At 36.7% G+C, this 21088-nt stretch overlaps 2 protein-coding genes across 6 annotated transcripts in view; one reads left to right on the top strand and one right to left on the bottom strand.

The window, feature by feature from the left end:
• The window catches only part of LOC136029228 (uncharacterized), a 497253-nt gene that overhangs the window by 94651 nt on the left and 381514 nt on the right, over positions 1-21088 (top strand). The window lies entirely within an intron of this gene.
• The window catches only part of LOC136029227 (pyruvate carboxylase, mitochondrial-like), a 37846-nt gene continuing 23352 nt past the window's right edge, over positions 6595-21088 (bottom strand). The window contains exons 5-7 of the mRNA XM_065707438.1: positions 20333-20557; positions 11405-11568; positions 6595-6817 (exon numbers count right to left, since the gene is read on the bottom strand). Coding sequence (XP_065563510.1) covers positions 6610-6817; positions 11405-11568; positions 20333-20557 — 597 coding nt within the window. The 3' untranslated portion in view covers positions 6595-6609. The remainder of the gene's footprint in view (positions 6818-11404; positions 11569-20332; positions 20558-21088) is intronic.

Below are 21088 nucleotides of genomic sequence, written 5' to 3'. Positions count from 1 at the left end.
GCAACACCGAGCGAGTAAGCAAGTCAAAAATGAAAATGAAGAGCAAAGACAAACGCGATTAGGAGACATGCAACACCGAGCAAGTAAGCGAGTCAAAAATAGAATTGGTTAGAATGTATGCGAAAACAAGCATGTGAGCGAGTCAAAAATGAAAATGAAGAGCAAAGACACATGCGGTTAGAAGAAAGCAACGGCGTGTCAATAATGAAAATGAAGAGCAAAGACAGATGCGGTTAGAAGACATGCGGCACCGAGCATATGAGCGAGTCAAAAATGAAAATGAAGAGTAAATACCTACGCAGTTAGAACAGCGGCGGCGTGTCAAAAATAAAAATGAAGAGCAAAGACACACGCGGTTAGAAGACATGCGACACTGAGCATGTGAGCGAGTCCATAAAAATCAACTGGAGAGCGAGAATCGAAATGTGTCAAAATTGAAAATGATAGCGATGACGACTGGGTTTGGGATTTTGACATGGATGAGGTCATCAACGCCTATTATACCTCTGTTAAAAAAAACGAAGGTTTGGCGATATGTATTTCATAATGACGAAAGACAATCCGAGGTAAAGCGAACCAAACAAATTGAAAATGATAGCGATGATGATTTGGTTTTGGATTTTGAGATGGACAGGCACAAGGTCATCAATGTCTACCATACCTTTGAAAATCAGAAACCTGGACTAGATAATCAGTTGGAAGAAGAAGAAATTTTTGTACCACCACCTGAACAATTAAAACAAGCAAAGATTCAGTGATATGTCTTTCATAATGACAAACGACAAGCTAAGGCAAAAGTTAAAGGTCCAATAAAAAACAAAGTAATTTTACAAGGCATTAGGTCCATTCAATTTGATTCCAATTTAAGGTCCATTTGGACGTCATGACATCAAAAAAAGGCTCAAATTGTTTGCGTTTAGAAGACAAGCGACAATGAGAATCTATATACAGAAGCCTGCCGCATGCAAAGTGCCAGGGCTGGCGGCGAAGCGCTCCCGGTAGATATCTATATATATAAAAATAAGTTGTCTGTCTGTCAGGTGACGTCATGTTTCTGTGTCGACTGACGTCATGAAGTTAGTTGTCGTCATTTTTGCTATGACGGTGACGTCATTAAAGATATTTAATCATGAAGTTAGTTGTCGTCATTTTTGCTATGACGGTGACGTCATTAAAGATATTTAAGACATATATGTTCACGTAGAAATCTATTAATGTTTAAGTTTAAAATGACTGATGAACTTACAATGGCAAAAGCCGATGAAGATGCTCAAAGAGTCTATGCCAAAAAACTTGCTGCTGATAGAGAAAGTCAGAAAAGAAAGCGTGCCGAGGAATCAAAAGAACAGCAAGGAAACAGGCTTGAGGCTGATAGAGAAAGAAAGAACAGAAAGCGTGCCGAGGAATCAAAAGAACAGCAAGGAAACAAGCTTGAGGCTGATAGAGAAAGAAAGAACAAAAAGCGTGCCGAGGAACTACCAGAGCAACGCGAAAGCAGACTTGCTGCTAAAAGAGAAAGGGAAAAAAGAAGGCGTGCCGAGGAATCACAAGAACAGCAAGAAATCAGGCTTGCTGCTGATATGATAGAGAAAGTAAGAAAAGAAAGCGTGCCGAGGAATCAGAGCAACCTGAAAGTTATCGCCTGGCATTCAGGTACAGCCCAGTCGATGGTTATAGCTATAAATACGTCAACAAAGGCAGCGACATGCCAGTTTTTGGCTTGCAGCCCGAAATCAAAGATTTCGACGAAATCGTATAATATCAGGCTGGAAGATACATAAGCAGTAATGAAGCTGTTTGGCAAATTCTTTCATTTCCGATACATGAACGTAGTCCAGCTGTTGTTCACTTAGCGGTACATTTACAGAATGGTCAACGTGTTTATTTCACGGAAACCAACGTGCAACAAAGAGCCCTGAATCCACCGGATACAACATTAACAGCTTTTTTTTCGCTTTGCAAAAATGATTCTTTTGCAAAAAAACTGCTGTATACTGAAGTGCCTTCGTATTACACGTGGAATACTAAAAATAAAGTATTTGAACGTCGAAAACAGGGTAAGTCAGTCGACGGCCAACCTACCATCTTCAAAGATACCACGATAGGAAGACTCTACGCCGTTCACCCCAATCAACATGAATGCTTCTTTCTACGCCTGCTTTTGGCGAATGTACTCGGTCCGACATCCTTTGAGTATTTGAGAACTGTAAACGGTACTATACATGACACTTACCGTAGTGCATGCCAAGCTCTGAATTTATTGGAGAATGACCAACATTGGGATAACTGCATCAATGACGCGTGCGAAACGTCAACCCCAAGTCAAATTCGTGCATTGTTTGGCATCATTTTAACAACTTGCTCTCCATCAGCTCCTACAGAGTTATGGGAAAAATATAAGTCAAAAATGTCCGAAGATATACTCCATCGAAAACAGTTAGTGACGTCAGATATGACTTTTGATTTTACATCAGAAATTTATAACTACACTTTAGTTATTATAGAAGACTAGCTGTTGGGGTGGCGCTTCGCGCCACCCCAACACCTAGTTGGTGGGGCGCTTCGCGCCCCCCCAAGCCCCCCGCGCGCGTAAGTCGTTACGCGCCATATTAGTTACGCTCCATTGTAGTTGTCTCCCTGTGTCCCACCTGTGAATATAGATAGATTTATATATGAACTGAGGAGCAGTGGGTAAAACACTATAGTGAAGTTTTTGGGATCAAACATGCCCAACTAACAACCGAAAGTGATAGCGAGCTCTCACGAGCTTTTGCGTCCCTCTTGAGCCAACGGAACTATTTTACCGTCTCAATAGGCGAAGTGCTCCAGGTTATTAAGCAGCTGAGAAAGGGCAAGGCTCCCGGGCACGACGGAATTGTGACTGAACACCTCCGCTGTAGCTCACCTCTGCTCATTGAGCACTTGACGCTGCTATATCAAATGTGCCTTGATTCTGGTGCAGTCCCTAAGTCGTTTGCCCTAGGTATTGTGTCTAACGTCTTGAAGAAGGGAAAAAAATCGTAACCTCTGCTCTAGCTATAGGCCTATAACAGTTTCTAGTACATTAAGCAAAGTGTTAGAGAGACTTCTGTTACCTGAGCTGTTACGCAAGTGTAAAATTGACAATCGACAATTCGGGTTCCGTCGCCACCTCGGTTGTGCATTTGCACATCGCCTCCTTACGCGTATAGTATCGAAAGCTCAGAATCAATCACGGACTCTTTTAATTTGTGCAGTAGATGTGTCCGCGGCGTTCGATTCGGTAATTCATTCAAAGTTAATTTTGAACCTGCTGCACCAAGGTGTGAACCCACATGTAGCGGCCGTCCTATGGCACTGGTATTCGAGTAGCCTTATCCGTGTTAAGTTGAGTAGTGAATTCCTGTCGAAACCGATTAAGCTTCACCGGGGACTGCGTCAAGGGTCGGTTTTAAGCCCTGTACTCTTCAATTCACTAACCTCGTCGGTAACAAAAAAGATTAACGGTGGTTTTAACACTGAATGTATGGATGTGAGCCTACTGTGCTACGCCGACGACATATTACTGGTGAGCACATCGCTTTGTAACCTTCAAGCTAATATCGATCTCCTAAGTCGAGGTTATACTAATATTGGTCTGGTTATTAACCCTGCTAAAACAGAATTTCTTGTATTTGAACCCCCGCGTGCGCCGTCTGAAGTTGTAAAGGACTGCCTGGTCTCGAATCTTGGCCAAAACTATATTGTTGATTTCGTGGACGTCTATATTTTTGGGTGCGAGAATCGCTCTTTCACTTAGCCATTTATTATTTTTATAATTTTTTGGAATATTCGGAAATACTTTTTCAATCAATTCATTTTTGGACGTCACTAAATTACAGAAATCAGCAGGTAGTTGTATACGTCCTGAAATTGAGTCTACTGGGAGCTTTCTGTTTCCAATTGCCAGCAATTGATCTGAAAATGTTTGACCAGAGTCATCGTTTTGCAATCGGACACGCATATTTGTAGTTAATTATAATATTTTTTACATGTGCCCATAAATTAGAATTTTTCAGGCAAGCATTCATTTCGTCTGCAGGAGTTGATCTAGGTATTATAGGTAATGTTTGCCTGAAATCTCCCGCAAGCAATATTAATGTGCTGCCAAAGGGTTTCGACTTCCCTCTCAAATCTTTCAAGCATTGATCCAGAGCCTCGAGCGATTTTTTGTGTGCCATTGTGCACTCATCCCAAATAATAAGTTTGCATTGCTGCAATACTTTACCCATCCCAGATGATTTGGAAATATTGCACGTGGGAGTTTCTGTAGAATGCAAATTCAGAGGCAATTTCAAAGCGGAATGAGCAGTTCTTCCACCAGACAGCAATGTTGCGGCTATTCCGGACGACGCAATTGCCAACGCTATATCATTTTTTGATCGAATTGATGCCAGAATCAGTTTTATCACAAACGTTTTACCAGTACCTCCTGGCGCATCCAAAAAGAAAATTTCTCCAACGTTGTTATCGACACAATGCATTATCGTATCATAAATGTCTTTTTGTTCCGACGTTAACTTGGAAATGTTATTTTGTACATACGACAATAGATCATTCGTACTGTAACTTTGTTCACGATCCACTTCTACACATGTCGAAACAGCAGCGATACGGTTAGGTGAAGGCATTCCCAAATCCTGAAGAGATTTGTTTGCCATGCGTACGCACAAATCTATATATATAAAAATAAGTTGTCTGTCTGTGTGTCTGTCAGTGGATCAGGTGACGTCATGTTTCTGTGTTGACTGACGTCATGAAATTAGTTGTCGTCATTTTTGCTTTGACGGTGACGTCATTCAAGATATTTAATCATGAAGTTAGTTGTCGTCATTTCGAAACCCTTTGTCAGCACATTAATATTGCTTGCGGGAGATATCAGGCAAACATTACCTATAATACCTAGATCAACTCCTGCAGACGAAATGAATGCTTGCCTGAAAAATTCTAATTTATGGGCACACGTAAAAATGTTAAAATTAACTACAAATATGCGTGTCCGATTGCAAAACAATGACTCTGGTCAAACATTTTCAGATCAATTGCTGGCAATTGGAAATGGAAAGCTCCCAGTAGTCTCAATTTCAGGGCGTATACAACTACCTGCTGATTTCTGTAATTTAGTGACGTCCAAAAATGAATTGATTGAAAAATTATTTCCGAATATTCTAAAAAATTATAAAAATAATAAATGGCTAAGTGAAAGAGCGATTCTCGCACCCAAAAGTATAGACGTCCACGAAATCAACAATATTGTTTTGACCAAGATTCGAGACCAGGCAGTCCTTTACAAGTCAGTCGACACAGTTTTGGAACCAAATGAACCGGTTAAATATCCATCTGAATTATTAAATTCCATACATCTTTCAGGGTTTTCTCGCAGGGGATTCTCGCCCCAAAAATATAGACGTCCACGAAATCAACAATATAGTTTTGGCCAAGATTCGAGACCAGGCAGTCCTTTACAAGTCAGTCGACACAGTTTTGGAACCAAATGAAGCGGTTAATTATCTATCTGAATTTTTAAATTCCATAGATCTTTCAGGGTTTCCACCACACGTGCTACAACTAAAAATAGGCGTACCAATAATACTTTTAAGAAATATCAACCCACCAAAGCTTTGCAATGGCACGCGACTTGCCGTAAAAAAAACAATGGAAAACCTAATAGAGGCCACAATCTTGACAGGGCCTTTTGAGGGTGAGGCTGTTCTTATTCCTCGCATTCCCATGATTCCAACGGATCTACCTTTTCAATTTAAAAGATTGCAATTCCCAATTCGATTAGCATTTGCAATCACCATTAACAAAGCTCAAGGTCAATCATTAGAAAAATGTGGTATAGATCTTAATACTGATTGTTTTTCCCATGGACAATTGTACGTTGCATGTTCGAGGGTCGGTAAACCTGACAATCTATTTATATGCAGCGACAATTGGACAGCGAAGAATGTTGTATATTCGCAAGTTTTACGCAGTTAATTTGTATTGTATCTATCTATCTATCTATCTATATAAAAACGAGTTGTGTGTATGCATGTTTGTTTGTTTGTAAAAAGAGCGTTTGCATATGACGTCATTATTAGTAGATACGGCTTTGTATATGCACAGACAATGGGAAAGCCAAGAATGTTGTATATTCGCAATTTTTACGTAGTTTGAAACATATATATAAATCTATCTATATTCACAGGTGGGACACAGGGACACAACTACAATGGCGCGTAACGACTTACGCGCGCGGGGGGCTTGGGTGGCGCGAAGCGCCCCACCAACTAGGTTTTGGGGTGACAACAGCTAGTATATATAAACAATCGATAAAAAATTCAGAGGAAGAGAGACAGATTGCCAGTATGTATGTTTTTCAAAGACACAGAAAGAGGGAGATGGGAGCAAAGATATAGCAATCTAGAGGATGTAGGATTATTCGAAACTTTTCACAACAGAGAAGTATGCATACTAATACGTTTAATCTCTCATCTACTAAAAATATTATCTTACCAAAAACCTTTATTTTTTGGAAACCTGGAATGAAAAAACTAAAAACCAGCCTATTTTTTTTTAGCAAAAGTTCGTAATTTTCTCCATCTCTTACATATGAAATAACTTACCCATGCCCTCTCCACTCCTAAACACTTCGATACGACCAGTGTCTGGTTGAAAATTCTTCGCTGGATCTTCAGTGGTCACTCGACACTGGATGGCTGACCCTTTAACTTCGATGTTTTCCTGAATCAGTCCAAGCTCAGGTAACGTAACACCTTCTGCAATTCTTATTTGAGATTGCACAAGATCAATACTAGAAAAAAAAAAGAATGGACGGAATGAAAAAACTCATGTGCTTCTGATTCTTAATTCTAGAAACCTGAACGTGGTATCCCTCAAGGCTCATAAAAGTGCAGTTAGGATTTTGCGATATACGTAGGTGTTGTGTTTCAGATGCATCAATTACTCATAAATGTTTAAGTCAACCAATGAGCTGACAAAATCGTGCCACACTAAACACTTGAAATACGAGAGCCAATGGAAAATGCAATGGGTGAATTTTTTTATTAGCATAAAAAATAATTTCCAAAAATATTTCTATCTTTGCTTATTTTCGATGTTCTATCAGCAGGACTCTCAACATTCAACAACAAAACACACCCAGGTGGTAAACCTAGGGTAAAATAAACGACACTGAAACTTAAAATCAACAGCAAATACAACACATAAGAGACAACATCAATACCGGATGAAAACACCCCGGTTAATTTGTCCTTTATCGAAAATATTAAAGGTTAAAAAAACTTACATGCTTCTAATCATAAGTTTGAAGGAAATATTGCACATGTTTTAAGCACCTTGCTCTTTAGGTAATAAGTACGTTCCACGGTAACATTTTCAGTGGGAATTAAAGGGATGTTAAATGGGGTGAATTTCATTCAAGCTTTAGTTTTATTCTTTGCCATCCTAAGAAATTATTATTTGTTCAATAGCTTACAGTACCAAATGCACTTCATTGTACAGAAATAAATGGATAAATAGTAATAATAATAAAACAGTTTTACGACTTGGTAGAGATATATTTAAAGTAAAACAGTTCAAAATAGGGATGATACCTTTTTATTGACAGTGAAATATAAAATTATTTAACTGGATATTTCGAACACATATACAGTGTTCATCATCAGCAGTAAAACTAAAAGACATGAATAAAAATAAACAGAATTTATACCTAATAAACCAATTACATATAGTTTATTGCTCTTATTTTTTTCAATGCAACAGCCGAGGCAAATCTCCTTGACCTTTTCGGTTCCAGTTCATTAGATTTAACGGACGTATTACGTGGACAGAGGTCATAGCTCTTAGGTGAAGTGATATTTACTTTATTTGACCTCAGTAAATTATCATAAATTGAGTTCAATCCAAATTCACCTGTATCTCTGTTTATGGAATTATTCTTGAATAGAATTTTTTTAATTTCGATTGTTTCCCTGAAAGTTTGCTTTAAACCTTGGTCCCTAGAAATCAAAGAAACATTTTCAAACAAAATAAAATGATTTGAAAAATTAAAGATATGCTCCGAGAGGGCCGACGTGAAATCTTCAGGTTTGGTATTTTGCTTTAAAGACGATGAAATGGAATTATGATGTTGTAGCAATCTCGTTCTTAAATTCTGGTTAGTACGTCCCACATAAGAGCTTCCACAAGTACATGGAATTTTATAAACCCCACTTTGTTGCTCTACGGAAGTCCGATCCTTTCCAGAATTTAAAAAACTTACCAAAGTATTACTACCTCTTAAAGCTACCTTTAAACCATTATTTTGTAAAATTCTTTTAAATTTTTCACTCAAACCTGGAACATATGGTAGAGAACAAAAGATATCTTTCTTTTCTGTTGTTTCCAGAATATCGTCAGAACATTCTAGAAATTTTTTCCTTCTTTTCGAAAAAGTCTAGTCAACTAACCAACCCGGATAATGGTTACTTATTAAAATGTCTTTTAGCAATAATAATTCCTCCTCAATGAATTTTGGAGAACAAATTCTAAAAATGCGGTCAGTTAAAGATATGATTAAACCAATTTTTACTTGGCGGGCATGACCGGAGAAAAATGACAAAAATCTGTTATTGTTGGTAGGTTTTCTGTAAATCTTAAAATCCAGACTATTTTCATTTTTTAAAAGAAAGACATCCAGAAAAGGAAGCTTATTATCCTCTTCTAATTCTATTGTAAATTTTAAATCCCCTCCCCAAAAATTAAGATGTTCTAAAAAACTTTTTAATTCCTCCACCCCATAATTCCATACTGAAATTATGTCATCCATATATCTCCCCCAAAATTTATGTTTTAAAAAATATGAATCTAACGCTATTGTTTCAATATTTTCTACAAAACAATTTGCTAATAAAGGACTTAAAGGGGCCCCCATAGGTAAACCATTTACTTGTTCGAAAAAACCCCCTCTGAATTGAAAAAAATAAGAGAACATATTGCACAACCTAACTAAACTCGTCAAGGAAAGGCAGTGTGGTCTTCGAAGTTATCTGCGTAGATATATTTAAAAATCCTTAATTTGCAATTCTTATTGCAATTTATTTCATATGAGGTCAAAATCTAGTTTCCGGCCATTTAGGTCAATTTTACAAAAAATTTCATTCAAGAGGTTATTCGGCACCAAATATCTGCGGTTAGCCCAAAATTCTTAAGGCTAACCTTCTCTTTGGGCACCTCTTCAAAAAGTATGTTTTCAGTCTCAAATCTTATAGCTTTTTTACCACCTGTACCAGAATTGTCAGATATGCTGATGGGGGATATTAGTTTTACTAATTTTAGGCGAACCATTGATATTTCGTGCGGAAGAACTTCAGATTTTTTCCCACAGGGGTAATCGTATCGAGCCAATGATTAGTTGCCAAGGGCGCAACTACCCCATACGCTAGATTTTCGGAATACCTTTTTCTGTATTTTCATTTTAAAAAAGACAAACAAAAAAACACACACCCCATTATATTGAAAATACCTTCTGGGGTCTTCAGAAAAAAAAAAAAAAAAAAAAAATCAAGAACACCTTTTCCCCTAAACTTTCGTCGGCTGGCGCCCCTGTTGGGGAGTAGGGTCGGTGAATATTTCTGTGATTGTGGGCCCGAAGCCTCAAAAAGTATATTTTTAGGCTCAAATCTTCCAACTTTTATGAAGCATTCAGATAAATACAGAAGACAGGGAAGGAGCGTTAATATTTTCCCCTAATACCCCTGATTTTAAGAAAAAAAAACTACAATCGACATTATACATTACATTCATGTGTTTTAAACACATTCAAAAGATTTTTAAATACCTTCTATGAATGTATATTTTTTTGCTTTTTTTTTTATCAAACACCGAGGACAACATGGCGCAGGTCTTTGTAGAGGCTGACAAAATTCTCACTTTTTCTCACCTATTTGATTTTATTTTTAATTTATTATATACTCTCTTTTCTTTGTTTCAAAGAGATTTTTTAGAGGAGGTTCCCCTTAAAATGTTTTTTTTCGAAGAGTTCCCTTTGGAAACTGCAAAATGGTACAAAAATTGATTTAGATATTTCAGACACCGCACCCTTCTCTGCTTAGAAATGTTTCAGGGGGTGCATTTTTTCGGGAGATTATCGTCTCTCAGAAACAATCGAAGAGTTGTTGTGCAAATCTTTAACTTGAATTTACAAGAGCAAGGGTTGAGGGAAATGGGGAGGGGAGAAGTCGCAGACTCCTTTAAATTTATGAGAATCCTGAATAAAAAAAATTACAGCAGCAACAAAAGTAATTTATAAGCGGGATTTGTCAATAAAAGCCATAGCTATGAAAAACAAAGTTTGGATTAAAATATTTATATCAGACATTATTTATACTTATTTTAAATATGTAGAATCCATTCATTTTCAATTCACTCATCAAAAGTTGTTTGAATTTGAAAATTTGCACAATTTTAGACAAAGAAATTAAGCACCCTTAAAAAGAGATGCAAAATTCATGAAAATTATATAACAAAATTCAAAATCTATGAAAACCATAAAACCATTATCAACAAAAATGAGTAATATTTCATATAGTCAACTAATGTCAGAAGTCATACCGGCGCACAATACATCACTTGTTCCTGGCATACCTGCAGTCCATAAAAAAAAAACAAAAAAACTTACTGTTATTATAGACAGTTTATTCAATAAACTAATGATTTAGTTTACCTATGAGAACAATTTTACCAATTTTACAAATTCAAAGGCAATCCCTAACAAAAGTGACTAGTAACATATGATGGCAGCACTTTGGGCCCATTGGAAAATGCTATTTTGAACCTCTAAATTTATTCGATTTATTATTAAGACATTTTGGCAATGGGGCCAGGGATCTGTGGCAAACCTTCAGTACTTTTAGATTCGTCTAACTTTTTTCTGGTAGCATCATGCTTGTTAGCTTGAATGCAGCTTTTTATTAAAACTTGGAAACAAAACCCGAAAAAGGGAAATTTAAGCGGAAGAATTACAGATAGTCCTGTTGACATGGACTAAAAAACTCCACTTTAAATTGCAAACTGTAGGCTCCAGCCCGAGGATACGCGACAACCACCCGTTTAGACACCAGATATAGCTTCATACTCATCAGTCCGGCCTGAGATCTACACTTTCCATGACAACCGCAGAGGTTAGGTCTTCACCACTTTCTCACAATAGACCGAAATCAGTGGCATGCCTAAAAGGGACGAAACCAAAGTACAAATCCTACAACAGCTATTAGCTCCGACAGCACTATTAGTCAGTCTGAAATTTACATCTTACCTTTATCTTTTTTTTTCTGCAGTGAATTTTTTTTGAAGGAAAGAAAAGAAGGCGTTAGAGGAAAAAACTAAAAGTTACACTTACCCAGTAGCCTCTTCGGTGACAGTATGCTCTACTTGAAGCCTCGCATTAACCTCAATAAAATAATACCGCCCATGTTCCCCCAGAAGAAATTCAACGGTACCAGCATTGGAGTAGCCAACATGAGCAGCCAAACGAACAGCATCCGACGTCATTTGATCACGGATCTGACAACAACAAAATTGGTTATACATGAAATCTTCAACCCAATTTGTTTGTATCAAGATTCGACATTTTTATTTCAAATAAAATAAACACACCAAATTTCAATTGAATTTTAAATCGAATACTTTGAGCTTACATTCCTCGCATCAGAGCTTATTTTACTGTGCCTGAGTATATCTATGATGGCAATAAAAGAAAGCAATATGCAGTCATGAATCCTATTTGTTGTTATATCTGAAAGCTATTGCTTTCTTTCATAGTTTCACAGACTATTCTGGCATTTAGATCAATATTATATTCTTACCGCAATTCCTAAAGATATGCATGTGCCCAAGGCGTTTCAGAACCTCCCATTATTCTAATCAGATATCAAAGCAAAAGATTAATTTAATTCCAGTAAGGAATTAAATAAAAAAAAACAAGTTTTTTAAACTGCAAGTAAGGAGCGACAGTAAAACTTAAAACGAACAGAAATTACTTCGTATTTAAAAATTGAAAAGACGTGTTAATATTAACTGGAGTAATCTGAAGTCTTCTGGCATTACCAACAACGCTTTAAGCAGCCCGAAGTACTGGTTCTGCCAGCCTAAGAGTGGGTAAAGGCAGGCATATTTATCAGCCCCTGCCCCTGGGGTGTAAGAGGGGACTCATCAGGTGAGACCTATGCTAATTTTAACTTACTCCTGCTTTGTTATTTGAAATTTGCTGCTAGATTGTGAACCATATCCTGCCTTATACCCAGCCTGCCATATACTACTGCTTACTCTGTACCTGTCTTGTTGTTCACATTAAGTAAGCAAAGAAAGGTCAAATCAAGCCACCCCGTGAACTTAGGTCAGACAGCTCACTCCAATTCTCTGGATCAGAATCTGTCTCAGAGCAAATACTCATGCTGACTAGCCACATGAATAATATAAAAATTAAACACAAAATGTTAGCAGATTCACTGCATCCTGACAGCCTTAAATCTTCAGTGAAAGGGTTACTTGATGACCTCATATTGGCCAAGATCTCTACCCAGGTAGATGAGGCTGTGACCAAAATGAAAGAGGAACAGGCATTCATTCAACATGATGCCACTATTTCTTCAGATAAGCTGGATGCAATCAAGCAGGATGTGTATGCTGGCCTCAGTCTAGATCTTAGTAGTCTAGTTGATAAGACCCTTGAAAGCAATAATAAACGCATATCTTCAATTGAATCTTCTTTGACTACTCTAGGGTCATCAATGAAAGACCTTGAGAGCTCTTTCAAGCCTATCCAGTCTAACCTGGCAAGATTAAATGATCGTTTTGAACAGCAGGCTTTGAGCAACCAAATTATTGTCTTTGGGGTGAAAGAAGATGCCCCCATTGAAAACACTGAAAGTCAGTTCATGTCACTATGTGCTGTGAAATTTCCTGGCATACCAATTACCCAGTCTGATGTTGTATCAGCCAAAAGAATTGGCAAACCATCTGCCAAACCCAGAACCATAGTTGTAGAATTTTGTAATTTACGAATTCGCCAACTGCTTCTCAGACAAAAGAAGGATTTGAAAGGATCTGGGACACTATTTTCTGAGATGCTTACAAAACCACGCTTACACCTTCTTTCATATGCCAAGTCAAAACTTGGCTTACGTAATGTTTGGTACAGTAAAGGTGATATCCTGTATAAAACTCAGTCTGGAAGAGTAGTTAAGTTCAGTGATAAGGATGAAATTGATTTGTGTGCTGCAAATGCAGAGAATTAAAGTGATGGATTTTAGTTCACTTTGTTATAATGTGTTGAATTGTTTTTGTATGAATTTATTTTATGTTCTTACATTTTTCCTCTTTCACTCTTCACTGTCTTCACATAATTCTGACTTGTGCTATATTATGCTTTGGGGCAGTACCTTGGATGATATGTCCCTTCCCACTAATATTGCTCTATGTTTGCTTGTGATTCTACCACCCTCATGTAGTTTGCTTTCTGTTTTACTCTTGTCATGTCAGCATACTTATAGCTCACATAATCTTAACTGGTTACACATTATATTTTGTGCCACTCCTTTAATTAATATGTGCCTTTCCACTAATTTTTCATTATGTTTGTTTGTGATCCTATCACCATCATGTTGCATGGCTTCTAGAACGTTCTTGTTATGTCTGCACACTTGCACCTCATCGAGTTTTGACTGGTCCCATATTATATTTTGGGCCAATATTATGATTAATATATGCCATCCTACTAAATTTTTGTTTTGTTTTTTTTTTGTTTTTGACTTTCTCACCTTCATGTAGGCCAATTTCTATCATATTTTTGTCATGTCAGCATAATTGCAGCTCTTATAATCTTGACTGGCTCCACATTATACTTTTGGCCAATACTTTGACAAATATATGCCATCCCACTATTATTTCCTTATTTATGTTTGTGATCACATCACCTTCATTTTGCCTTAATTCTACCATATCTTTGTTCTGTGTGTTCACATGCAGATCACATAATTTTGATTGCTCAAATCTATTTTGGTCTTATACTTTGAATATTGTGTGTCTTACCATTGATATTTATTTATATTTGTTTGTGTTCCTATCACCTTCATGTATGCTATTTTCTATCACACTTTTGTCATGTCAGCACACTTACAGCTCACATAAATTTTACTGGTCCCATATTGTAAATTTAGCCTATTCTTCAAATATTATGAGCCATCCTACTAATGTCTCTTTATATTTGTTTGAGATCCTATTGCCTTTAGGTAGCCTGATTTCTGTCATTGTTTGTCATGCCTTAACACTCGCAGCTCATCTTTTCCTGATTGGTGCCACACTATTTGACCCTTTTCTTTGGTTAATATTTGCCATCCCACTGATATTTCTTTTTCTTTGTTTATGATTCCATTACCTTCAAGTGTACTATGGATAGTGTGTCATTTGTGAAGGTTTTATATGTCTGAGATAAATATGGGTGATTTCTCTTTCCTTATGAATTCTTCTATTCTTAATTCAGTTATATTTGATCAACCAAGTAGTGCTGGTAAACAAGAGGCACACACTTCTGACCCTCTCCTTGAATCTATGGTTAGTTCTAGCTGTAATTATCATACCACCATTGATTATTGTGATAATATTATGCCCTCACTCTCTTCAAACAGTTGCTTTAATGTTTTTTGTTTGAATGTGCGTGGGATAAGAGATAAGTGGGACACTCTTAAATCGTATCTGTGGTCTGATAATTCTTGCCCTTTTGATGTCATAGGCTTGACGGAAACATGGTTATCTGACAGTGATAATTTTACAGCTTATGACATGCATGGTTATATTGCTATTCATGTCCCTAGAACGGTAACAAAGTGTTCTGGGGGTATTTCTTTGTTCATAAAATCTAGTATTGAATTTTGTAGAAGATCTGATCTTGAATCCTTGCTTACATCGGTGGTGTCTAATAGTAGGACAGTTTATTCTCTTGTTATTGATCTGAAAAGTCAGGTTGCATGTGATACTGTTTGTTTGTTTTATAAGCCCCCTCCTTTTCCAACACATCTGTTCTGTGATTTGCTTGATCAGCTTTCTGGTGTGGGGACTTTCTCTAAAAAACGGATTTGTGTTTTGGGAGACTTTAATTGTAATATGTTAAATGTTGGATCAAATGATGAATGTGACCATCTTTTTGATGTATTTTCTTCTTCTGGGCTACTTCCTTCAATTTTTTTTCCTTCACGTGTTGACCCTTCAAGAAATTCTGCCACTTTAATAGATAATATTTTCACTTCTCATTCTCCTAATTTGAGGTTCTCGTCTGGTCTTGTTTTCACTGATCTTTCTGATCACTTCCCTATTTATCTATCACTATCTGTGCCTAAAACAGAGATTACTGTGGATAAGAAAGGCGAGTCTTCTTTTAGAACTTTTACAGATAGAGAAATTTCTAATTTAATACATAGTCTTCAGAGTAATGATTGGTCTAGTGTTCTTGAAGCTAATGATGCTGATTCTGCAACTAGATTATTTTTGAGTCGTTTGGGCACTCTGTTGGATAAGCATTTTCCTCTTAGAAAGAGGCCAAGGAATTTTACACCTAAATGCCCATGGATGTCTAGAGGTCTGATCAATGCAACCCATATGAAGGCGTCTTTGTTCAAGGCTGCATGTAAAAGTAAGACACAGGAAGATCTTCTGAAGTATAAACATTACAAAAATGTGCTCACTTCTTCAGTTCGTTTAGCAAAAAAGCTGTATTTTTCACGTCGAATTAATGAGTGTAAAGGGAATTTGCGCAAGGTTTGGACTGTAATTAATGAAGCTCTCTCCCGTAAGAAACTCAAACAATCTTCCCCATCTCTTTATAGGAAAGCTGATGGACCTGTTGTGGATAAAAAAATCCTTAGCAAGTGCCTTCAATTCGTATTTCACCAAACTTTCCTCAGTTCTCATTCCACCCCCGAGTAGAGTAAGTTGTTTTCCTATGACAGAGAAGTCTTTTTTCCTTTCCCCATGTAGTACTACTGAGATTTCTAGCATTATTTCTCAACTTCCAAGTAGTTTTTCAGTTGATAGTTTTGGTTTGAGTAATAATGTCCTTAAAAAAATCAGTCAGTTTGTTTCTCATCCCATCTCACACATAACTAACCTCTCTCTTTCTTCTGTTTTTTTTCCTCATTTATTTAAAGTTGCTACCGTTGTACCCTTGCATAATAAAGGTGATTCTTCTCTAATTTCAAATTACAGACCTATTTCTCTTCTTCCCGTCATCTCAAAGGCTGTTGAAAAAGTAGTGCATCGTCGACTCTCTTCATTTGTATTTAGTACTAATTCGACTGCTGGAAATCCTCTCATCACTAACCATCAGTATGGTTTTCGACCCTCATTTTCTACCTTGCACGCACTTTCTGATGCAACTGAGTTTGTGCGTGTTAATCTGGACAAGGGCTTGTGTGTTTTGGGTCTATTTCTCGACTTTTCTAAGGCCTTTGATATGGTTGACCACAATGTTCTTCTGTCTAAACTATCTTTATTTGGAGTGCATGGAGTCCCACTAGAATGGTTTAGGTCCTACCTCTCAGAGAGATCTCAGTATGTTTTGGTTAACTGTACTTCTTCCTCTACTTTGCCTGTATTGAAAGGTGTCCCACAAGGTTCTGTGCTTGGTCCACTTTTATTTCTAATTTACATCAATGATCTTGTTGATGGTCTTCATCCCCATGTTCACCCTGTTCTTTTTGCTGATGACAGTAACTTTTTCACTGCTGCGGTGGACCTGCCATCTGCCACTTCTATGGCTCAAGGTCTTCTTGATAAAGTAAAGGATTGGTGCTGGTCAAATGGTATGGCTCTTAACAGCCGAAAGAGTGCCATTGTCAACTTCAGGACCCCTTACCGTATGCGAGACGTACAGGAGCCAATCACCCTGACTTTTGGGAATGATATTATACCACAAGCTACTGTGGTGAAATTTCTTGGTGTGTATCTTGACTGTTTTCTTTCTTTAAACCGCATATAACTCACACCCGTTCCTTAATCCTCCGCCAGTCTTCAATGTTGCACCGGATTTACTCATTTCTTCCTCCAGATATTATGCTTTCTCTTTATTATGCTTTTATTTATCCTTATCTTTCTTATTGCTGCTCTGTCTGGGGTAATACTAATAAATCTCTTCTCTGCTCACTTCAAAGAGCCCAAAATAGGGCAGTGAAGGCTACTTTTCTTCTCCCTCGGCTTTACCCTTCCTCTGATCTTTATAATGATACTGGAATAGCTCCGCTGGATCATATTATAGGTAAAAGTACCCTTTATTTTGCGCATTCTGCTTTTCTAGGTACTCTTCCACCGACCCTGCAGCAGTTTTTCTCACGGACAGGCTCAGGTAGGTACTTTTCTTCTTTACGTAACTCTTCTCGACGATTTATTTTACCAAAACGATCTTCTACAGCAGCCCAGAGGTCTACAGTATATCAATCAATTCTATTATGGAACTCCATCCCTTCGGATGTCCCTCTTTTTCTTTCTGCAAAGGCATTATTTCGTCGGGTATTTCCAATTCAATAATTTTTCTCTCTTTATTAATCCTTTCCTAATTTGTATGTCTCTTCTCTTCTTTTAAAATCATTTTCAGCTATATGTTAAATCTCCTTCTAAATCTTCTATCTGTTAAATATCCTATCTATTCAATGTCCTTGTCTTGTTCCAGTGTTTTTTTTTTGTTTTTTTTTTCTTGGGCCTAGCTTCTTGGGCCTAGTAACCACTTTACTTTTGTAATAGTTTTTTTTTCTTTTAGTATCAATAAATTGATTGATTGATTGATATGAAAGGGGCTGCTCCCTTCTCAACGTCCTGCTCTTTACGCTAAAGTTTTTTACTGTTTTAAAAAGAAGAATTGAGAGAAAAGAGTCAAACTTTAGCGTAAAGAGCAGGACGTTGAGGAGGGAGCAGCCCCTTTCATATACGAAGTAATTTCTGTTCGTTTTAAGTTTTACTGTCGCTCCTTACTTGCAGTTTAAAAAACTTGTTTTTTTATTTAATTTCTGAACGTTTTTGAATTAATGCATGTTTGGTTTTGGCTCTCCGCACATAAATTATTAAAATGAAATTTGTATATTAATTCTTTTTTGGCTAAATGGCTTTCTCTTAGTTTTGATCAGACGATTTTGAGAAATAAGGGGTGGAGAAGGAGGCCTAGTTGCCCTCCAATTTTTCGGTTACTTAAAAAGGCAACTAGAACTTTTAATTTTTAACGAACGTTTTTATTAGTAAAAAATATACGTAACTTAAGAATTAACTTACGTAACAAACTTTCCTAATCTTATATTTTTATTATGTATACGAGGGGGTTTGTACCCTCGTTAATACCTCGCTCTTTACACTAAATCGTATGTTTTGTCCCAATTCTTTAAGAATGACCCCTGAATCAGAAAGGCCGTAGAATAAATAGTTGAAATTACTAAAAATACTTTAGCATAAAGAGCGAGGTATTTATCTCCTCCTAAAAGCCTCGCTCTTTATGCTAAAGTATTTTTAGAACCCCTCATATGCGTAATAATCTCCGTGCGTTTTAAGTTTCAATGCTACTCCTTCCTTTCATTTGTAAAAACGTTTTCATGTTTATTTTTAATTGTTTTCTTATAGTAATGCTAGAAAATCCTGCGCCCTTTTTCTTTGAATTTTTCTTCCCCATGACAGATTCCTCCAAGGAAAGATCCTCCAACATAGCCCCTTCCCCTCAGCCCCACCCCCAAACAAAATAAAATCCCCCTGAAAACGTCTGTACACTTCCCAATAACCATTACTATAGGTAAACACTGGTGAAAGTTTGTAACTTTCAGCCCCTCCCCCATGGATTTTGGGGGAGTAAGTCATCCCCAAAGACATAGTTATTATGGTGTTCGACTATGCAAAACAAAATGGCTATCTCAAAATTTTGATCCGTTGACTTTGGGGAAAAATGAGCGTGGGAGGGGGCCTAGATGCCCTCCAATTTTTTGGTCACTTAAAAAGGGCACTAGAACTTTTCATTTCCGTTAAAATGAGCCCCCTTGGGACATTCTAGAACCACTTGGTCGATACGATGACCCCTGGGAAAAAAAAAAAAAAAAAAAAAAACAAATAAACACGCACCCATGACTTGTCTTCTGGCAAAAAATACAAAATTCCACATTTTTGTAGATAGGAGTTTGAAACTTCTACAGTAGGGTTCTCTGATACGCTGAATCTGATAGTGTCATTTTCGTTAAGATTCTATGACTTTTAGGGGGTGTTTCCCCCTATTTTCTTAAATGATGCAAATTTTCTCAGGCTCGTAACTTTTGATGGGTAAGACTAAACTTGATGAAACTTATATATTTCAAATCAGCATTGAAATGCGATTCTTTTGATGTAGCTATTGATATCAAAATTCAATTTTTTAGAATTTTGGTTTCTACTGAGCCGGGTCGCTCCTTACAACAGTTCGTTACCACGAACTGTTTGATACGTGTTAGTAGACATACTTGTGTTTCTTGTTGATTTTGCAGAAATTTTTTTCCAAAACATAGCACGCCAATTTTGCCTACTAAAAAAAAAAAAAAATAGGTAGAAGAAAGTAGAAGAATTCTGGGTAGATATATTTTATATTTTAAACATTATTTTCTATATATTTACAAGAACTGGTCATATCAAGTGAAACGTAAATATTGATAGTATATTTAGTATAAATATTGTTAGTTAAATATTGTTTTGTTAAATATTGTTACCATAATATAAGAAAATTGCAAATTACAAAGAGTATTGCTGAAAATAACCTAAGATCGATGCTCTAAGGTCATTTTAGATAAAATGACCTAAAGCTAAAGAAATAGTTGACCTATTTCCTATTTGAATGACCTATTCAAATAGGCCAAATTATCTATGAAATATAATGACCTATTTCTAGCTAAAGAAATAGTTTTGGCAACTATTTCTTTAGCTAGGTCCGTAATCCAGATATTTTTCACATTTCATAGGCCTTGCAAAAAATATCTTGTAATTCCTCTTTTTTTTAGATAAACATTGGCCAAAATAAACATGATCAAAAACAGAGAAAAAACGATGGTTAATGGGATTTGATGAGAAACTTTTATTTTCCTTTAATCTTGAAAACGAAGTAGCCACTTTGCAACAAATTACACTCCCTTGAAAAATCAGTAATAATAACTAAAAATACTATATACAGTAGCCTTCGCAGAAAGTAGTTAATTATGTACTTGGGGTAGAACATGAAACAGAAAAGTAGCAAATGTCCATAGCAAAGTAGCAGTCCATGGTCCATATTTTCGACAAAACTTACCACAGGATCGAGATTCGGTGCTGGTGCTATTTCAACCAGTTTTTGATGACGTCTCTGCACCGAACAGTCTCTTTCATAAAGATGTACAATGTTTCCGCTGTTGTCACCAAGAATTTGAACCTCAATATGTCTTGGTCGCTCAATAAACTTTTCAATGAACATAGCACCATTGCCAAAAGCAGCAGCTGCTTCTGAACTAGCTCGCTCAAAGCTGCTTGCAACTTCCTAGAAATGAAAAAATAAAACAGTTCTAGCAATAGAAATAATTAGAAATAGCTGGTATGGCTAGTAGGTACTAACCATACCAGCTCAAACTGTCTCTCCTTTTCTGTTTCTTCTAGGGAAAATAAAAAAAATAGCAAACATGAAGAATGGCAAAAGCCGTCAAATTAGATCCAAAACAGCAGCTTTTATAACAACAAAAATTACATTCTATCAACATTACAGAAGAAAAAGACAGCCAACACATTGGTATAGCATCATACATAGAGCAGGTTGTCTAATAAACTTCACTTTTCCGAAAGGTTCTACATTTTTTGTTTTATTTGTTAATCTTGGTATTTGGGGTTAACCCCCCCCCCCTCCAAAAAAAAACTAAAGTGCTTCAAGTAAATGTGGTTAGACACGAGTTTTGTCCATCCTATGACTTCTTCTTCTGAGCAAGATAATAATAGAGAAGAATAAAATGATAAAGCTACGATAAAACTCTAGATTGAAAGCATACATATTTTCTTCCACAATCAAGGATTATCAGAC

Source organism: Artemia franciscana, chromosome 7, assembly GCF_032884065.1.
Source record: "Artemia franciscana chromosome 7, ASM3288406v1, whole genome shotgun sequence".
NCBI classification, from domain to species: domain Eukaryota; kingdom Metazoa; phylum Arthropoda; class Branchiopoda; order Anostraca; family Artemiidae; genus Artemia; species Artemia franciscana.
This window is presented reverse-complemented; position numbering and strand designations above follow the sequence as displayed.